This window comes from Gobio gobio (assembly GCF_949357685.1).
Source record: "Gobio gobio genome assembly, chromosome: 24".
NCBI classification, from domain to species: domain Eukaryota; kingdom Metazoa; phylum Chordata; class Actinopteri; order Cypriniformes; family Gobionidae; genus Gobio; species Gobio gobio.
This window is the reverse complement of record NC_137120.1, coordinates 41,681,087-41,697,122: the sequence shown is the minus strand read 5'-3', so window position 1 is coordinate 41,697,122 and position 16,036 is coordinate 41,681,087. Positions and strand designations below refer to the sequence as shown.

Below are 16,036 nucleotides of genomic sequence, written 5' to 3'. Positions count from 1 at the left end.
TACACAGTGTTTTCCACCAAATGGCACGAATGCTATTGGGTAAACTGGCAGTGGGCGGAGTCACACAGACCAAAACTAATACACACATTCCCACACGGAAAGCAGAATAACAGCATTGTTTATCAGAGAAATGAGTATCAGTCGCATGTTTCCTAAATCTCTGCAAACACATTATGGTATTTTTGTGCTTTAGTACAGTCAAAAATATTACATACAGCACCTTTAACCTCTTAAACTCCAAGAACCCTGATAAGTATATAGTTCACATGTTAATTGTCTGTTGAGGAGCTCATATGTGGATCCATTTGAAAGCTTAGAGTCTCTACTTTCTGGAGATATGCATCACACACACACACACACACACACACACACACACACACACACACACACACACACACACACACACACACACACACACACACACACACACACACACACACACACACACACACACACACACACACACACACACACACACACACACACACACACACACACACACAGTGTCTCTAAACACACAATACTGGTGTCATTTTACAGGAAACCCTCTGAAGTTTCATAAAGCACTGCTAAAAGTGATAAACATGTGAGTATTTGGGTAGGCGGAAATTACATAATAAAGGTAATATTCCTCCCTTCAGATCCATCTGAATAAATCTTGCACACATGATCCAGACTAAACTCTGTTCTCCAGTGTTTTCTGTAATCTAGTGTTTACAGCCGGAACTGTCTGCAGGGTGCTAGAGCTCACAGGGCCTGAGTTACACACTTTCAACAATCAATTTATAACCAAACAATCTAAAAGCGCCTCTTTTGGGGGGGTTATTACAGCTCAGACAACATATACTCACATGTTTATCACTTTTAGCAGTGCTTTATGAAACTTCAGAGGGTTTCCTGTAAAATGACACCAGTATTGCAGTGATTTTAATACCAAATTCACAAAGAAACGCATATTCAGGATTATGGCTACACTGTAAAATATGATTGTGATTTTAACGGTATTTTACTGTAAAAATGCTGAACGTTTCCGTACTATATACTTTGAATAACTGTAATAGATCTAACCTTATATTTCATTTAATTTTACAGTAAAATACTGTTAAATTTACAGTTTTTGGAAGTGAAAAAGAACAAGTCATTGTGTGATTTACAGTGAAAACCCGTAAATTGACATTCCCAGAATTTCCTGCGGGATTCGCATTTGATGTATTTTCATTGCAATAACTATCTTTCGTCTTAGTTTTTTCTAATCAGTTATGAACATTAGGGTTTTATGTTACATCTGATGTTATTAAATTAATGTTTATTGCATTTTTTAAATTTCATGTGTTTTACCGTGATGGTGTTTAGTGTGTGTGTGAATGACTCTGAGCTCTTCTATATATTAGTATTGTCCTCTTAAAAGCTGCTTGTGACGATCACATGATTCTCATCTCCGCTGTGATTGGTGGTTGTCCGTATTTATCAAAGGTACATTACAGATATTAGTATTTCAATAGGTTGGTAATTTAACATTATTTCAGTTAATGAAATGTTTTTTTTACCGTAAATTGTTTACAGTGTAAACATAATCATTACAATATAAACCTTTAAATTATACGGTTTTGAACTGTAAAATAAAACATTTTTTTAACCGTAATTATTACATTATAAACCTTTAAATGATATGGTGCTGTCCCTAAAAACTTAAAACGTTACTGCCGTATTTTTTAAGGTAAAGTTCTGGCAACCACAGCTGCCGTTTTTTTACCGTAAATTTTACAGGGATTTTTTTTACAGTGTAATATACTTCAGTGCAAAAATAAATCTTGCATGACTTGTACGTATATTAGATCTGCTGTTTCAACACCATGGAAAAGACGTTTATGTCGCTCTCAACACAAAAGAAGGTCAAAGCCACACCCCTCAAAAAAAGCCAAATATTTCAAAATCAGACAAAATTTATTCAAGTTATTGCATTTGAAAGAGTGGCACCAAAATTCACTTAAACTTAAAACAAAATGTCCTTTCAGTGAAATGTTCTACAAACAGAAACACACGATGTATGATGATCTACTGTTTTTAATGACAGTAACACACATCAGTGAGCTGGTCTGGGTTTAACAGATGCTCTCAGAGTCAGGCTTTTAAATGAGAAACTCCGAAATCTGGCCTGAAGAGCTACTGTTGTGCTGAGAGAGGCAATCATTCAGAGAATTACAAACCATGTTTCTGTTTCTCAAGAGAGGAAATATGACACCACAGAATCATGCAAACCATTGACAATAACAGGACAAAATATATGCAGAAATATTATTAATACAATTCAATACTGTATATTTAACACTGATGCAATTTATATGTTAACCCTCTGGTGCTCTTCGTTTAGGGGTTGCATTGGTACACCTAAAAATTAAACTTCCTCCACCCCAGTAAAACCAATGCAATTTATTTTTCTTCAATAATATTTTTTCTTTTTAATTTTGTATTTTGAGATGATTTGATGGTATTTTTTTATATTTGTGCAATAATTATGGTCTATTTTTTTATTTTAATTATTGCAGTATTTCAGGTTAAAATAGAGACTAGGCCTTCAAAATATTTATTTTGAAGGCAGATTAGCCCCTCTTTTGGAATTATTTCAGAAATCCTGCAACCATGTGTGTAACCACTAGAGGTCTCTATGGAGAGGCTTGAGCATTCAGTTCTCTTTTGAACACATTTAATGATTTTTTTGTTGTTGATGGATTTAAATATATATTTAAAAAATCTCAAAGTCCATTTATTATAAAGTTTTATATATATTATTTTGTTAGAAATATCGATTTTTTTTCTGTGAATTTGTGTTTTTGCCGATTTCCCATTAATTTCCTATGGGGGTCATTTATGGCCGAAGACAATGAACGCTACTTTTTTTATCATGCTCGAACCATGACCCCATTTTTTGTGTGTTTACATCCCTAATGATAGAAAAGTCACCAAGTTTCATATCATTCTGATGAAGCGGTGATTTTTAACATTTCAAAACAGAAAATGCACCAGAGGGTTAAAATGAATAAACAGATTTGAAAACATGACACTTTTTCCTAAATGAGGTATAGTGTGGGTTCCTTTAGTCCGCAAACTTCTGAAGACGCATAAAACACACGTTTGCACGAGTACATACCACAGAAAACATGTTTTCATCAGCCAGGAACTTCAGTGGAGATGTGGAGTGTTCGTCATCTCGAAATTACTTTCATTTAGTAATTGCTCAATTGGCATCTCAACGTTATTGTGATTCCGCTATTTCAGCGTTATTGTGATTCCGCTATTTCAGCGTTATTGTGATTCCGCTATTTCAGCGTTATTGTGATTCCGCTATTTCAACGTTATTGTGATTCCGCTATTTCAGCGTTATTGTGATTCCGCTATTTCAGCGTTATTGTGATTCCGATATTTCAACGTTATTGTGATTCCGCTATTTCAACGTTATTGTGATTCCGCTATTTCATCGTTATTGTGATTCCGCTATTTCGACGTTATTGTGATTCCGCTATTTCAGCGTTATTGTGATTCCGCTATTTCGACGTTATTGTGATTCCGCTATTTCGACGTTATTGTGATTCCGCTATTTCGACGTTATTGTGATTCCGCTATTTCAGCGTTATTGTGATTCCGCTATTTCAACGTTATTGTGATTCCGCTATTTCAGCGTTATTGTGATTCCGCTATTTCGACGTTATTGTGATTCCGCTATTTCGACGTTATTGTGATTCCGCTATTTCGACGTTATTGTGATTCCGCTATTTCGACGTTATTGTGATTCCGCTATTTCAGCGTTATTGTGATTCGGCTATTTCGACGTTATTGTGATTCGGCTATTTCGACGTTATTGTGATTCCGCTATTTCGACGTTATTGTGATTCCGCTATTTCAGCGTTATTGTGATTCGGCTATTTCGACGTTATTGTGATTCCGCTATTTCGACGTTATTGTGATTCCGCTATTTCAGCGTTATTGTGATTCCGCTATTTCGACGTTATTGTGATTCCGCTATTTCGACGTTATTGTGATTCCGATATTTCAGCGTTATTGTGATTCCGCTATTTCAGCGTTATTGTGATTCCGCTATTTCAGCGTTATTGTGATTCCGCTATTTCAACGTTATTGTGATTCCGCTATTTCAATGTTATTGTGATTCCGCTATTTCAGCGTTATTGTGATTCCGCTATTTCAGCGCTATTGTGATTCCGCTATTTCAACGTTATTGTGATTCCGCTATTTCAGCGTTATTGTGATTCCGCTATTTCAGCGTTATTGTGATTCCGCTATTTCAACGTTATTGTGATTCCGCTATTTCAGCGTTATTGTGATTCCGCTATTTCAGCGTTATTGTGATTCCGCTATTTCAGCGTTATTGTGATTCCGATATTTCAGCGTTATTGTGATTCCGCTATTTCAACGTTATTGTGATTCCGCTATTTCGACGTTATTGTGATTCCGATATTTCAACGTTATTGTGATTCCGATATTTCAGCGTTATTGTGATTCCGCTATTTCGACGTTATTGTGATTCCGATATTTCAGCGTTATTGTGATTCCGCTATTTCAACGTTATTGTGATTCCGCTATTTCAATGTTATTGTGATTCCGCTATTTCAGCGTTATTGTGATTCCGCTATTTCAGCGTTATTGTGATTCCGCTATTTCAACGTTATTGTGATTCCGCTATTTCGACGTTATTGTGATTCCGATATTTCAGCGTTATTGTGATTCCGCTATTTCGACGTTATTGTGATTCCGCTATTTCGACATTATTGTGATTCCGATATTTCAGCGTTATTGTGATTCCGCTATTTCGACGTTATTGTGATTCCGCTATTTCGACGTTATTGTGATTCCGCTATTTCAACGTTATTGCGATTCCGCTAACGTCCATCAGTCCTCGACCTTCTGCGCAACTCTACAGAAAGTCCAGTGATGCTCTACCGTGTTCTCATTGGCCCGTTCGCTCATGTGATGGACTCGCGTGTTGCGGATCGTGAAGCCTTGTTTGGAGATGAACTCCACCAGATGCACGCGGAGGGAAACCTCCTGATGGTAATCACACGGGCCGAAGGTGAAGGACACCTGGAAGTCTCTGGTGTCCATCATGTGTTTATTCCACCGGGTGAAGTTGTTGGAGATGCCTTCCAGCAGAGCGTGGACTTTAGTGGTGATGGTGAGTTGGGTGATGATGACGGCCACCGGGTTGGAGTATTTGGACAGCTTGCGAGTGCTTGACAGCTCCACCACTTGCTCAAAAGTGTCCATGGGGTAGAGAGGTCTAGTGTCCCCTAAACACTGGATCAAGGGCTCGATCTGGTAGAAGTCCGCTTCCTTCCGGAGGAGCTCGGTTTCTTTGAAGTCACATGGAAGCGTCAGTTTCGAGGTTCGTAAAAAGTTGAGGATGTAGCGGAACAGAGGACCGTCTCGATCGATGAAGTAGTTGCCTTGGGCGTCTCGAGCCGTGGGGAAGTCTCCGCGGAACATGGCCCCCAGCATGGAGTCCGGATAGCGCTGGAGGGTGGAGAGAGAGGTGGTGTACAAGTGGCCCCCCACATTCAGGGTCACCGTCTCCATCATCTACAACACAGAAGAGCAGAAAGAGGAGATAATCAAAGCATTAAGAGAATGAGAATGAAGAGATTCTCTGCTGAAAACACATTTTAGTTCAACATGAGCATCCATTGATTTGGTGCTGCTCTTGTTGGTGGACCATCAAACTCACGCTACACCTCAACCAGCTGGGTTAACATCGTAAAGCTGGGTTAACATCGTAAAGCTGGGTTAACATCGTAAAGCTGGGTTATCATCGTAAAGCTGGGTTATCATCGTAAAGCTGGGTTAACATCGTAAAGCTGGGTTATCATCGTAAAGCTGGGTTAACATCGTAAAGCTGGGTTATCATCGTAAAGCTGGGTTATCATCGTAAAGCTGGGTTATCATCGTAAAGCTGGGTTAACATCGTAAAGCTGGGTTATCATCGTAAAGCTTGGTTATCATCGTAAAGCTGGGTTAACATCGTAAAGCTGGGTTAACATCGTAAAGCTGGGTTAACATCGTAAAGCTGGGTTATCATCGTAAAGCTGGGTTATCATCGTAAAGCTGGGTTAACATCGTAAAGCTGGGTTATCATCGTAAAGCTGGGTTAACATCGTAAAGCTGGGTTAACATCGTAAAGCTGGGTTAACATCGTAAAGCTGGGTTATCATCGTAAAGCTGGGTTATCATCGTAAAGCTGGGTTAACATCGTAAAGCTGGGTTATCATCGTAAAGCTGGGTTATCATCGTAAAGCTGGGTTAACATCGTAAAGCTGGGTTATCATCGTAAAGCTGGGTTAACATCGTAAAGCTGGGTTATCATCGTAAAGCTGGGTTAACATCGTAAAGCTGGGTTATCATCGTAAAGCTGGGTTATCATCGTAAAGCTGGGTTAACATCGTAAAGCTGGGTTATCATCGTAAAGCTGGGTTAACATCGTAAAGCTGGGTTATCATCGTAAAGCTGGGTTATCATCGTAAAGCCGGGTTATCATCGTAAAGCCGGGTTAACATCGTAAAGCTGGGTTATCATCGTAAAGCTGGGTTAACATCGTAAAGCTGGGTTAACATCGTAAAGCTGGGTTATCATCGTAAAGCTGGGTTAACATCGTAAAGCTGGGTTATCATCGTAAAGCTGGGTTATCATCGTAAAGCTGGGTTAACATCGTAAAGCTGGGTTATCATCGTAAAGCTGGGTTAACATCGTAAAGCTGGGTTATCATCGTAAAGCTGGGTTAACATCGTAAAGCTGGGTTATCATCGTAAAGCTGGGTTATCATCGTAAAGCTGGGTTAACATCGTAAAGCTGGGTTATCATCGTAAAGCTGGGTTAACATCGTAAAGCTGGGTTATCATCGTAAAGCTGGGTTATCATCGTAAAGCTGGGTTATCATCGTTAACATCGTAAAGCTGGGTTATCATCGTAAAGCTGGCTGACCAATGAAGACGCGTTATGCTGTGTTCACACCGAAGCGACTGATTTACATGTTAAGTCAATGTAAAGACACGTTTAGTGCGGCGCAATCTATCTATCTATCATAAATGTACATCCATCCATCATAAAAGTGCATCCATCCATCATATAACTGCTCCATTTATGATGGATAGATGCACTTTTATGATGGATAGATGCACTTTTATGATGGATAGATGCACTTTTATGATGGACAGATGCACTTTTATGATGGATGGATGCACTTTTATGATGGACAGATGCTCTTTTATGATGGATAGATGCTCTTTTATGATGGACAGATGCACTTTTATGATGGATAGATGCACTTTTATGATGGATAGATGCTCTTTTATGATGGATGGATGCACTTTTATGATGTATGGATGCACTTTATGATGGATGGATGCACTTTTATGATGGATGGATGCACTTTTATGATGGATGGATGCACTTTTATGATGGATAGATGCACTTTTATGATGGATGGATGCACTTTTATGATGGATGGATGCACTTTTATGATGGACAGATGCACTTTTATGATGGATAGATGCACTTTTATGATGGACAGATGCACTTTTATGATGGATAGATGCACTTTTATGATAGACAGATGCACTTTTATGATGGATAGATGCTCTTTTATGATGGATAGATGCACTTTTATGATGGATAGATGCACTTTTATGATAGACAGATGCACTTTTATGATGGACAGATGCACTTTTATGATGGACAGATGCACTTTTATGATGGATAGATGCACTTTTATGATAGACAGATGCACTTTTATGATGGACAGATGCACTTTTATGATGGATAGATGCACTTTTATGATGGATGGATGCACTTTTATGATGGATAGATGCACTTTTATGATGGACAGATGCACTTTTCGCTTCCATTATAAAAACATATTTTAATATAACTCAGATTGTGTTCGTCTGAAAGAAGAATGTCACACACATCTAGGATGTCTTGAGTGAGAGTAAATCATGGGCTAATGTTCATTTTCGGGTGAACTAACCCTTTAAAATACTTCTTAAAATATAGGAGTGGGCTGTTTTTACATTTAGTAATACCTAGCCTAGCAACCACTATTTTAGTTTTACATTATTAATACAGCACACAGTGTTATCAGTGTTTTACTGGTTTATATTCACCATGTGTGTCCAGTCTCCATTCTCCATGTGGCCACTGTTCCTCTCCAGTGCTGGGATGAAGACGCTCTGCAGCCTTTATAGGGAACAAACACACACTAACTACAGCTATACACATCTCATAGTGTAGCCAGCATATCCAAGTGTGATATTGATTATATCACCATGGAAACGATCGGGAAATGAATGACGCAGCATGTGAAGGACACCGAGGGTTTCCCAGCATCCCAGATATAAACACATCATATAAATATAACACAGCGACCAATCATACAGAATTAAACAAAACAAATATAATCGATCGCGTTATATGAATAAAAATGTGGAGTTATTATATTACCTCGTTCAGTGTTATGATCTCAGCCTCTTGTGCTCGTCTGATGTTCTTCAGTGGATTATTTTCGTCCAGGGATCGGGAATATGGAGATTTAAACAACGCGTCGCTTTCCTGTGACTTTCCCAAAACACAGGGGCATTTTGAAACCCGTATGTCCTGAAGAAACTCGTTCAGCTCGAGTAAAGAGAACTGTAATGTGTGTGTTATGGAGACAGGGCAGCGACGTCAATGTGGGATGAGCGGAAAGGACACGCCCACGACAGAAGCTCCGCCCACCGCTCACATCCCCACCCTTTCTTTCTCTCTATCATCCAAAACACATCAGCAGAACCCGTTCATTAAAGGGTTAGTTCACCCAAACATGTAAATTGTGTCATTAATGACTGAGCCTCATGTGGTTGGACACCCGTCAGACCTCCGTTCATCTTCAGACACAAATGAAGATATTTTAGTGTAAATCTGATGCTCTGAAAGGCCTCCATTGGCTCAACTTTACACTCTCAAGACCCTTAAAAGACACTAAAGACTAAAGTTACAAAGTCCATCTCACTACAGCGGCTCTACAATAACTTTATGAAGACGAGAATAGTTTCTGTGCGCAAAAAAACCATAAATAACGACTTATATAGTGATGACGATTTCAAAACACGGCATCATGAAGCTTCGAAGCGTTATGAATCAGTGAGTCGATTCAGAAGTTTTGGAGCGTTATGAATCAGTGAGTCGATTCAGCAGTTTTGGAGCGTTATGAATCAGTGAGTCGATTCAGCAGTTTTGGAGCGTTATGAATCAGTGAGTCGATTCAGCGGTTTTGAGCGTTATGAATCAGTGAGTCGATTCAGCGGTTTGAAGCGTTGAATCAGTGAGTCGAATCAGCAGTTTGAATCGCCAAATTTTGCGTTTGGCGGTTTGACACGCGATCCGAATCATGAATCGACTCACTGATTCATAACGCTCCGAACCGCTGAATCGACTCACTGATTCATAACGCTCCGAACCGCTGAATCGACTCACTGATTCATAACGCTCCAAACCGCTGAATCGACTCGCTGATTCATAACGCTTCGAAGCTTCATGAGGCCGTGTTTTGAAATCGTCATCACTATACAAGTCGTTATTTAGGGTTTTTTTGCGCACAAAATCTATTCTCGCCGATTCATAAAGTTATTGTAGAGCCGCTGTAGTGAGATGGACTTTGTAACTTTAGTCTTTAGTGTCTTTTAAGGGTCTTGAGAGTGTAAAGTTGAGCCAATGGAGGCCTTTCAGAGCATCAGATTTACACTAAAATATCTTCATTTGTGTCTGAAGATGAACGGAGGTCTGACGGGTGTCCAACCACATGAGGCTCAGGCATTAATGACAGAATATACATTTTTGGCTGAACTAACCCTTTAAAGCAACACTGCTCATTCTCCGACTCCCCTAGAGTTTTCGTTTCCGTTTTCTCATCCATTCAGCCGATCTCCAGGTCTGCACTGTTAGCATAGCTTAGCATAGATCATTGAATCTGATTAGACCGTTAGCATCTTGCTTGATATGATATTACGGCTCCTCCCGCAGTTTCTCCTGAAGCCGATGCTGAAGTGAGTCAAACTGCAGTTCATGGACTGGCCACTAGAGACTCCAGAAGGAACAGAATCTCACTAGCGAAGTTTCCATCCAAAGTTGCGAATATAATTTATGCGCAAAAATGCAATATCGCATAAAACATTTGCGAATAAAGCATCCAGTGAGTCGAAGAGAACATAATCGTCACTTCCTGATAAACTACCGCTAAAAAAATCACTAAGAAACACAGGAGAAGCCTCTGTATAAAAGCATTTTCGTATATAATAAATGATTTGCGTCTCAGAGAAACTCGTGCGTCTCAACAAACGTGTTGTCTTGCCTTCAGAGGCAGATGTGCGCTTTGGGAACGCAGTCGTGTAAGACAGTTCTACGAGGGAAATATACCGAGCATCTTTGACAAAAGACATTTCAGACGCTGTGCACACAAGATTAGAACAGTTATGCTGTTACATCGCGAAAGTCACATGATTTTCTTTATGCGCAACAAGGAATTTATTCGGTAAATGCGTTTCCATCGTAGTTTATGCGCATGTTTTCGTATCGGAACGAAAATTTATCCGACTCAAACGAGCGCGTAAGTTTTTTTAGAATTTATGCGCATCTTGGTGTTTCCATTCAGCATTTTTTGATGCGATATCCCAAATTGCGCATAAAAATAGGTGGATGGAAACATAGCTATTGAGCTCATGTTAAAATGGCCAACTTTACAGCAGAAGAACACATGTTTACAGTCTGGGACAAACTGTGCTTTTGGTCTGTACGGCTAATGTTGCCCTTCATGACGACTGTGAGGGGGAATATATTTATAACTCATTCGTTTACATTATATAATTAAGGGCGTGGCCACTTTGAGTGACAGGTGGATTGCCGTTTGTCTGCTGTCTGTTAGTCGTCACACCAGACGCGACTTTCTTCTCGTTGTGAAATGGCTGACATGGATTGTTTTAAAATGCGGTGAATAAGCTCAATTTGCCGGCTTTAGCTATAGCTTGTAGTCTCAATATGTGTATATAGAGCTCAAATTGAGTAAAGAGCGCTTTAGAGTGTCCGACCTCCTCACTCACTTTCTTCCAAGCAAGATCCTTTTATTCTGTTTCTATAAAGTATGAAGATGTGTCGCACAGCTCCGGGGATCCACATATGATTGTGTCCTCATTGTTGTCACTACAAGAGCAAGCTCCTGATTGGTTAACGCGGCGCGAATATCCACCAAAGTTCCGATTTTCGAAAAATCGGAACTTTGGCGGATATGCAAACGCTCAATTCGCGCCGTGTCAATCGCGCAAATCGCACCACAGAATGTCTATTCGCGTCTTTGCATTGCTTTAAAGCTCCACTGTGTGATATTTTCCCCCATCTAGTGGTGAACTGGTATATGACCATCCAGAGAATATTAGTTTCTGTTCCTCTCAATTCCGATTTCGTTATAACTTCTACGGTGGCTGATTTAGTCCAAGATTAACATGGCTTCCAGTTCGACCTCGTCCACATTGGACACGGAGCCATCGAGTGTTAAAACACCAAAGGCCAAGCTTGAATTTACGGGTATGTCCCTCTTTGGCTAATGTACTTTCAAGATGGAGGGGCAACATGGCGACCCGCATTCGAACCCTCACCCGTATGTGTTTACAATGGCATATTATAAACTTACCAGAATACTTTATTACTTGAAAGAAGTAAATTTACATTAATGAGCACATATATTTTTGAAAGAACTAAGTGTTTTTAGCTAAAAATAAACTAAAAAAGTTACAAAGTGTAGCTTTAACATGTAAATCACTCGCGCGAAACGCTTCATTCGTGACCCTATACTTCAGTAGAAAACAGTCTTATGATTTTTTCTTGTTATATATTTTAAAATGAACTGATTGAGGAATACTAAGAAGGTTAATGTCTAATTTTAAGGAATGAATGATGGGGTGGGTCGCTAAAGACTCGAGGTGTGTTTAAAGCCCTACTGTTGATTCACTCATCCAAAATTTCACAAATTTAGTGATATTCACGAATCGCGTCACTGAATAACTAAAGTTATTCGTCACCTCAGCTCCGCCCACGCCCCGCCTCTTTGCCCATTTTCTGTTATTCGGGAGTGACTCGACAAGATGGCGACGGCCAGGTTTGAGTCTTTAAAAACTTTAAAAACTATATCCATATCCATACTCTATATATCCATATTGTTTTATATTCCATGGGGCGGCTCACAGCTCTTGATTATTACGCAGGAATGAGAGAATAGTTCCTCCATATCGGCCTAGAACATCACAACTTCTCATTTTCCGTCGGTCTTAGCACACGATGAACTACAGAAGAGTCACGTTTTAAAGAGGAGAAATATCAACACTCTCTGGTCATTTTTTGTCAGGGTTTCTGCGGGGTCTTAAATTCTGTTTTAGGTCTTCAATATCGGGGTCTTAATTTTCCTACGTCCATGTATCGCTGCTTCTAATGCTCACTGAAATCCTGCAGCACTTTAGAATGTTTTATTTTATTCTGTGGTACTTTCGCTAGTCCAAATATAATTTGCTGTATTATCGCTACAAATGAGACCAACATGCAGCTTCTACTGCAGCCAATCAGCTTTAGTGTTATTGGAGTAGTGTTGTCAAAAATATCGATATCAATAATATCTGAAACGATACGATACTCATTTTCTACAGTATCGATATCAGCCGCTCTCCTCAATCTTTAATGGATTCATCTCTATTTCATTTTTTACAATGAAGATTATCCAATGTTATTTTAAATTAGATTACTTCGTTTTTTTATTCAGTTTCTTACCTGAAGAAATAAAGCAGTCGATTTCATTTGTGTCTTTATTCTATTGTATTTATTCGTGCTATTGTTTGTCATTTGTTTAGTTGTTCTTATTTTATTAAATTTAATTTGAAATCAAGCTTCCTTGTGCTGTGTGCGAGCTATTGCAACACAATTCGTTAGCAAATATTTGTGAGATAATTGTAATGGTAATTGATCAACGTTTATATATGAGGAAAAGCTTAATCATATAAAGTGATCTCTTCAGAAGAAATGTTTAATTGCCAAGACTTTCAATAGACGGACCGAAAAAAATAAATTATATTACAAATATCTATTTGACAGTATTTGCAGCGATTTTCCCCCGTGGTATCGAATAATATTGATACTTTTTTGGGTTTCGAATAATATCAATACTTTTTTAGGTATTGAATAATATCGATACTTTTTTAGGTATCGAATAATATCGTTACTTTTTTAGGTATCGAATAATATCGTTACTTTTTTAGGTATCGAATAATATCGTTACTTTTTTAGGTATCGAATAATATCGATACTTTTTTAGGTATCGAATAATATCCATACTTTTTTAGGTATCGAATAATATCGTTACTTTTTTAGGTATCGAATAATATCGTTACTTTTTTAGGTATCGAATAATATCGATACTTTTTTAGGTATCGAATAATATCGATACTTTTTTAGGTATCGAATAATATTGATACTTTTTTAGGTATCGAATAATATCGATACTTTTTTAGGTATCGAATAATATCGATACTTTTTTAGGTATCGAATATCGATACTTTTTTAGGTATGGAATAATATCGATACTTTTTTAGGTATGGAATAATATCGATACTTTTTTAGGTAGCGAATATCGAAGCTAGATATTCCAGTATCGTAACAACACTATATTGGCGTCTCTTTCGGATTGTACCACAGACACATAAAACAGATTTTATTCTAATAGTCGTCCAGTTTTTCATGTTTCTGCGATTGCTAAATACAACGAAAAATCAACATGCATTTTTTTTTGATCCTGCATTATTCCTAAAGCAAAATAAACAAGATTTATGTTTTGTTTGTTCTATTGTCACGTGTGACTATTGTGCATCGAACATAACGCATAATATGGTAAATGTGGTATCCGAATTATGTAAAAAAAATGCTAATTTCTGGAAATTACCAACACAAAAAGTAATTTCGATCTCAAATCACAAAAAAAAAGAAATCCTGGTGGGATTGAGCTATGAGGAAGTGCAAGTTTATCGATTTGTTCAATTTGAATCATTTTGTGACTGCATTTCCTTTTATAGATCTTACATTCAATTCATAATGGTCTCAAAAAGTCTTAAATTTGACAGAAACCCTGTTTGAGCGAGATGCTAACGGTCTAATCAGATTCAATGATCTATGCTAAGCTATGCTAACAGTGCAGACCCGGAGATCGGCTGAACGGATGAGAAAATGCTCAAAGTCAGGGAATGAGTCTAAATAGTGGCATAACCCAAAACTTAATCTAAAATTCGAACACTTGATTTGTTAATGAGGACTTCAATCATTCTTACGACCCATTGTGATAAAAGTTTATTTCAGCTTACAGTAGAATTTACAGCATATTACACATGGTTGGTTGTTTATAGCTGAAGTCGTCCTCATTTTAGAGTCAAAATGAGAAAATAATTAATATAGTGAGGGAAGAGCCATGTAACAGAAAGATGAAGAACATCCTATTTCCCAAACATTGAAGCGGGAGCGAGAGAACATGAGTCCTGAAACGGAGACGTTAAACGTTCAGAGTCTTTTTGACGGAGAGGATGATGTCCTTGATCTGCGGGACACTGTTGTCCTCCAGGATCTTGGCGTAGGGCATGGGGATATCCACACCGGTGACCCGGACCGCAGGCGCATCCAGGAAATTAAAGGCAGGACCTTTAAAAACAGAAGAAATATGGACTATTTGATATGTAGTATGTCATTAATCATGTGATAAGACACTACATTCTGTGCAAAATATAGCAAGTGATGATTTCCTCTCCCTCAAGTCATCCGAGGTGTGTGTGACATTCTTCTTTCACTTTAATAATTTTAAGTTATATTACAAAAGTCCAGGCTAATCCAAGCTTTAGAATTTGATTCATAGTTGCTCTGTTTTTGAAGTGCATCTGTGCGTCATATAACTGCTCCAGCGGCTCTGGGGTGTTAATAAAGGCCTTCTGAAGCGAATCAACGCGTTTGTGTTAGAAAAATATCCATATTTAAAACTTTATCAAGTAAACTTTCGGCCTCCGCCTTCTGTGGAAAAGTGTTGAATGTTGAAAGTGAAACTCCAGATGTGTGTGTGTGACGTCATGACGAGCGGAGCTGAGCGTTAGTGTGTGTGTGTGTGTGAGATGGGTAGGTTTAGGGGCAGTGTGTGTGTGTGTGTGTAATGGGTAGGTTTAGGGGCAGGGGCAGTGTGTGTGTGTGTGTGTGTGTGTGAGAGATGGGTTAGGTTTAGGGGCAGTGTGTGTGTGTGTGTGTGTGTGTGTAATGGGTAGGTTTAGGGGCAGGGGCAGTGTGTGTGTGTGTGTGTGTGTGTGTGATGGGTTAGGTTTAGGGGCAGGGGCAGTGTGTGTGTGTGTGTGTGTGTGTGTGTGTGTGTGTGTGTGTGTGTGTGTGTGTGTGATGGGTAGGTTTAGGGTCAGTGTAAGGGGATAGAAAATACGGTTTGTACGGTATAAAAACCATTACGCCTATGGAATGTCCTCAGATTTCACAAAAACAAACGTGTGTGTGTGTGTGTGTGTGTGTGCGGGTGTTTGTGTGTGTTTGCATGTGTGTGCGGGTGCGTGCGGGTATGTGTGTGCGTGTGTGTGTGTGCGTGTGTGTCTAATTTGCACTCTTGACATTCTAGAGTGTCACCTCTTCATTGCTGTGCACTTGTGTTCTGCCCAGTGGCTGATTTGTAGTTTGTACCACCAAAAGTTTCTCAGAGTTTTCGTATTTTTGCGTATTTCCCATTAATTTCCTACGTCGGTCATTTTTGACCGCGATGGAGACGAGCGTGACTATTTTTTTACGCCCCTTTAACATCTGAATCATCTCCTTGATTTGTTGTGTGTGTTCACGTCGCTAATGCAACAAAAGTCCCCAAGTGTCATCCCATTCCCATAAGGCAAAGAAATTAAACATTTCCATGCGTCAAAGTTGTGGGTCATATTTGCCCGCA

The 16,036-nt window shown here is 38.9% G+C and overlaps 2 protein-coding genes across 6 annotated transcripts in view; both read right to left on the bottom strand.

Annotated features, from left to right (window-relative positions):
* Positions 1-1,928: 1,928 nt before the first annotated feature.
* kctd6a (potassium channel tetramerization domain containing 6a) lies at positions 1,929-8,757 on the bottom strand. Of its 5 annotated transcripts, none has more exons than XR_013815883.1 (4): positions 8,503-8,736; positions 8,166-8,238; positions 4,119-5,589; positions 2,475-3,667 (listed from the first exon to the last, which is right to left on the bottom strand). XR_013815883.1 is itself a non-coding variant. In XM_079808114.1 (3 exons), exons 2-3 carry the CDS (start codon positions 8,190-8,192, stop codon positions 4,903-4,905), a joined length of 714 nt encoding a protein of 237 aa, XP_079664240.1. In that variant the 5' UTR covers positions 8,193-8,238; positions 8,503-8,757; the 3' UTR covers positions 1,929-4,902. The 5 variants fall into 5 exon arrangements, 2 of the variants coding, with proteins under 2 accessions (XP_079664240.1, XP_079664241.1); XR_013815884.1 differs by having other exon boundaries at positions 2,475-3,642; positions 3,919-5,589; positions 8,503-8,726; XM_079808114.1 differs by having other exon boundaries at positions 1,929-5,589; positions 8,503-8,757.
* Positions 8,758-14,394: 5,637 nt separating this feature from the next.
* The window catches only part of pdhb (pyruvate dehydrogenase E1 subunit beta), a 16,664-nt gene continuing 15,022 nt past the window's right edge, over positions 14,395-16,036 (bottom strand). The window contains exon 10 of the mRNA XM_079808082.1: positions 14,395-14,757. Coding sequence (XP_079664208.1) covers positions 14,612-14,757 — 146 coding nt within the window. The 3' untranslated portion in view covers positions 14,395-14,611. The remainder of the gene's footprint in view (positions 14,758-16,036) is intronic.

What these genes read in the sequence shown, in the direction of transcription:
- kctd6a (XM_079808114.1), bottom strand. Translation starts at nt 8,192, where the DNA reads ATGGAGAATGGAGACTGGACACACATG. An exon ending in ATGGAGACTGGACACACATG is followed by an intron (nt 5,590 to 8,165) that starts GTGAATATAAAC and finishes TCTGTGTTGTAG; the next exon opens with ATGATGGAGACGGTGACCCT.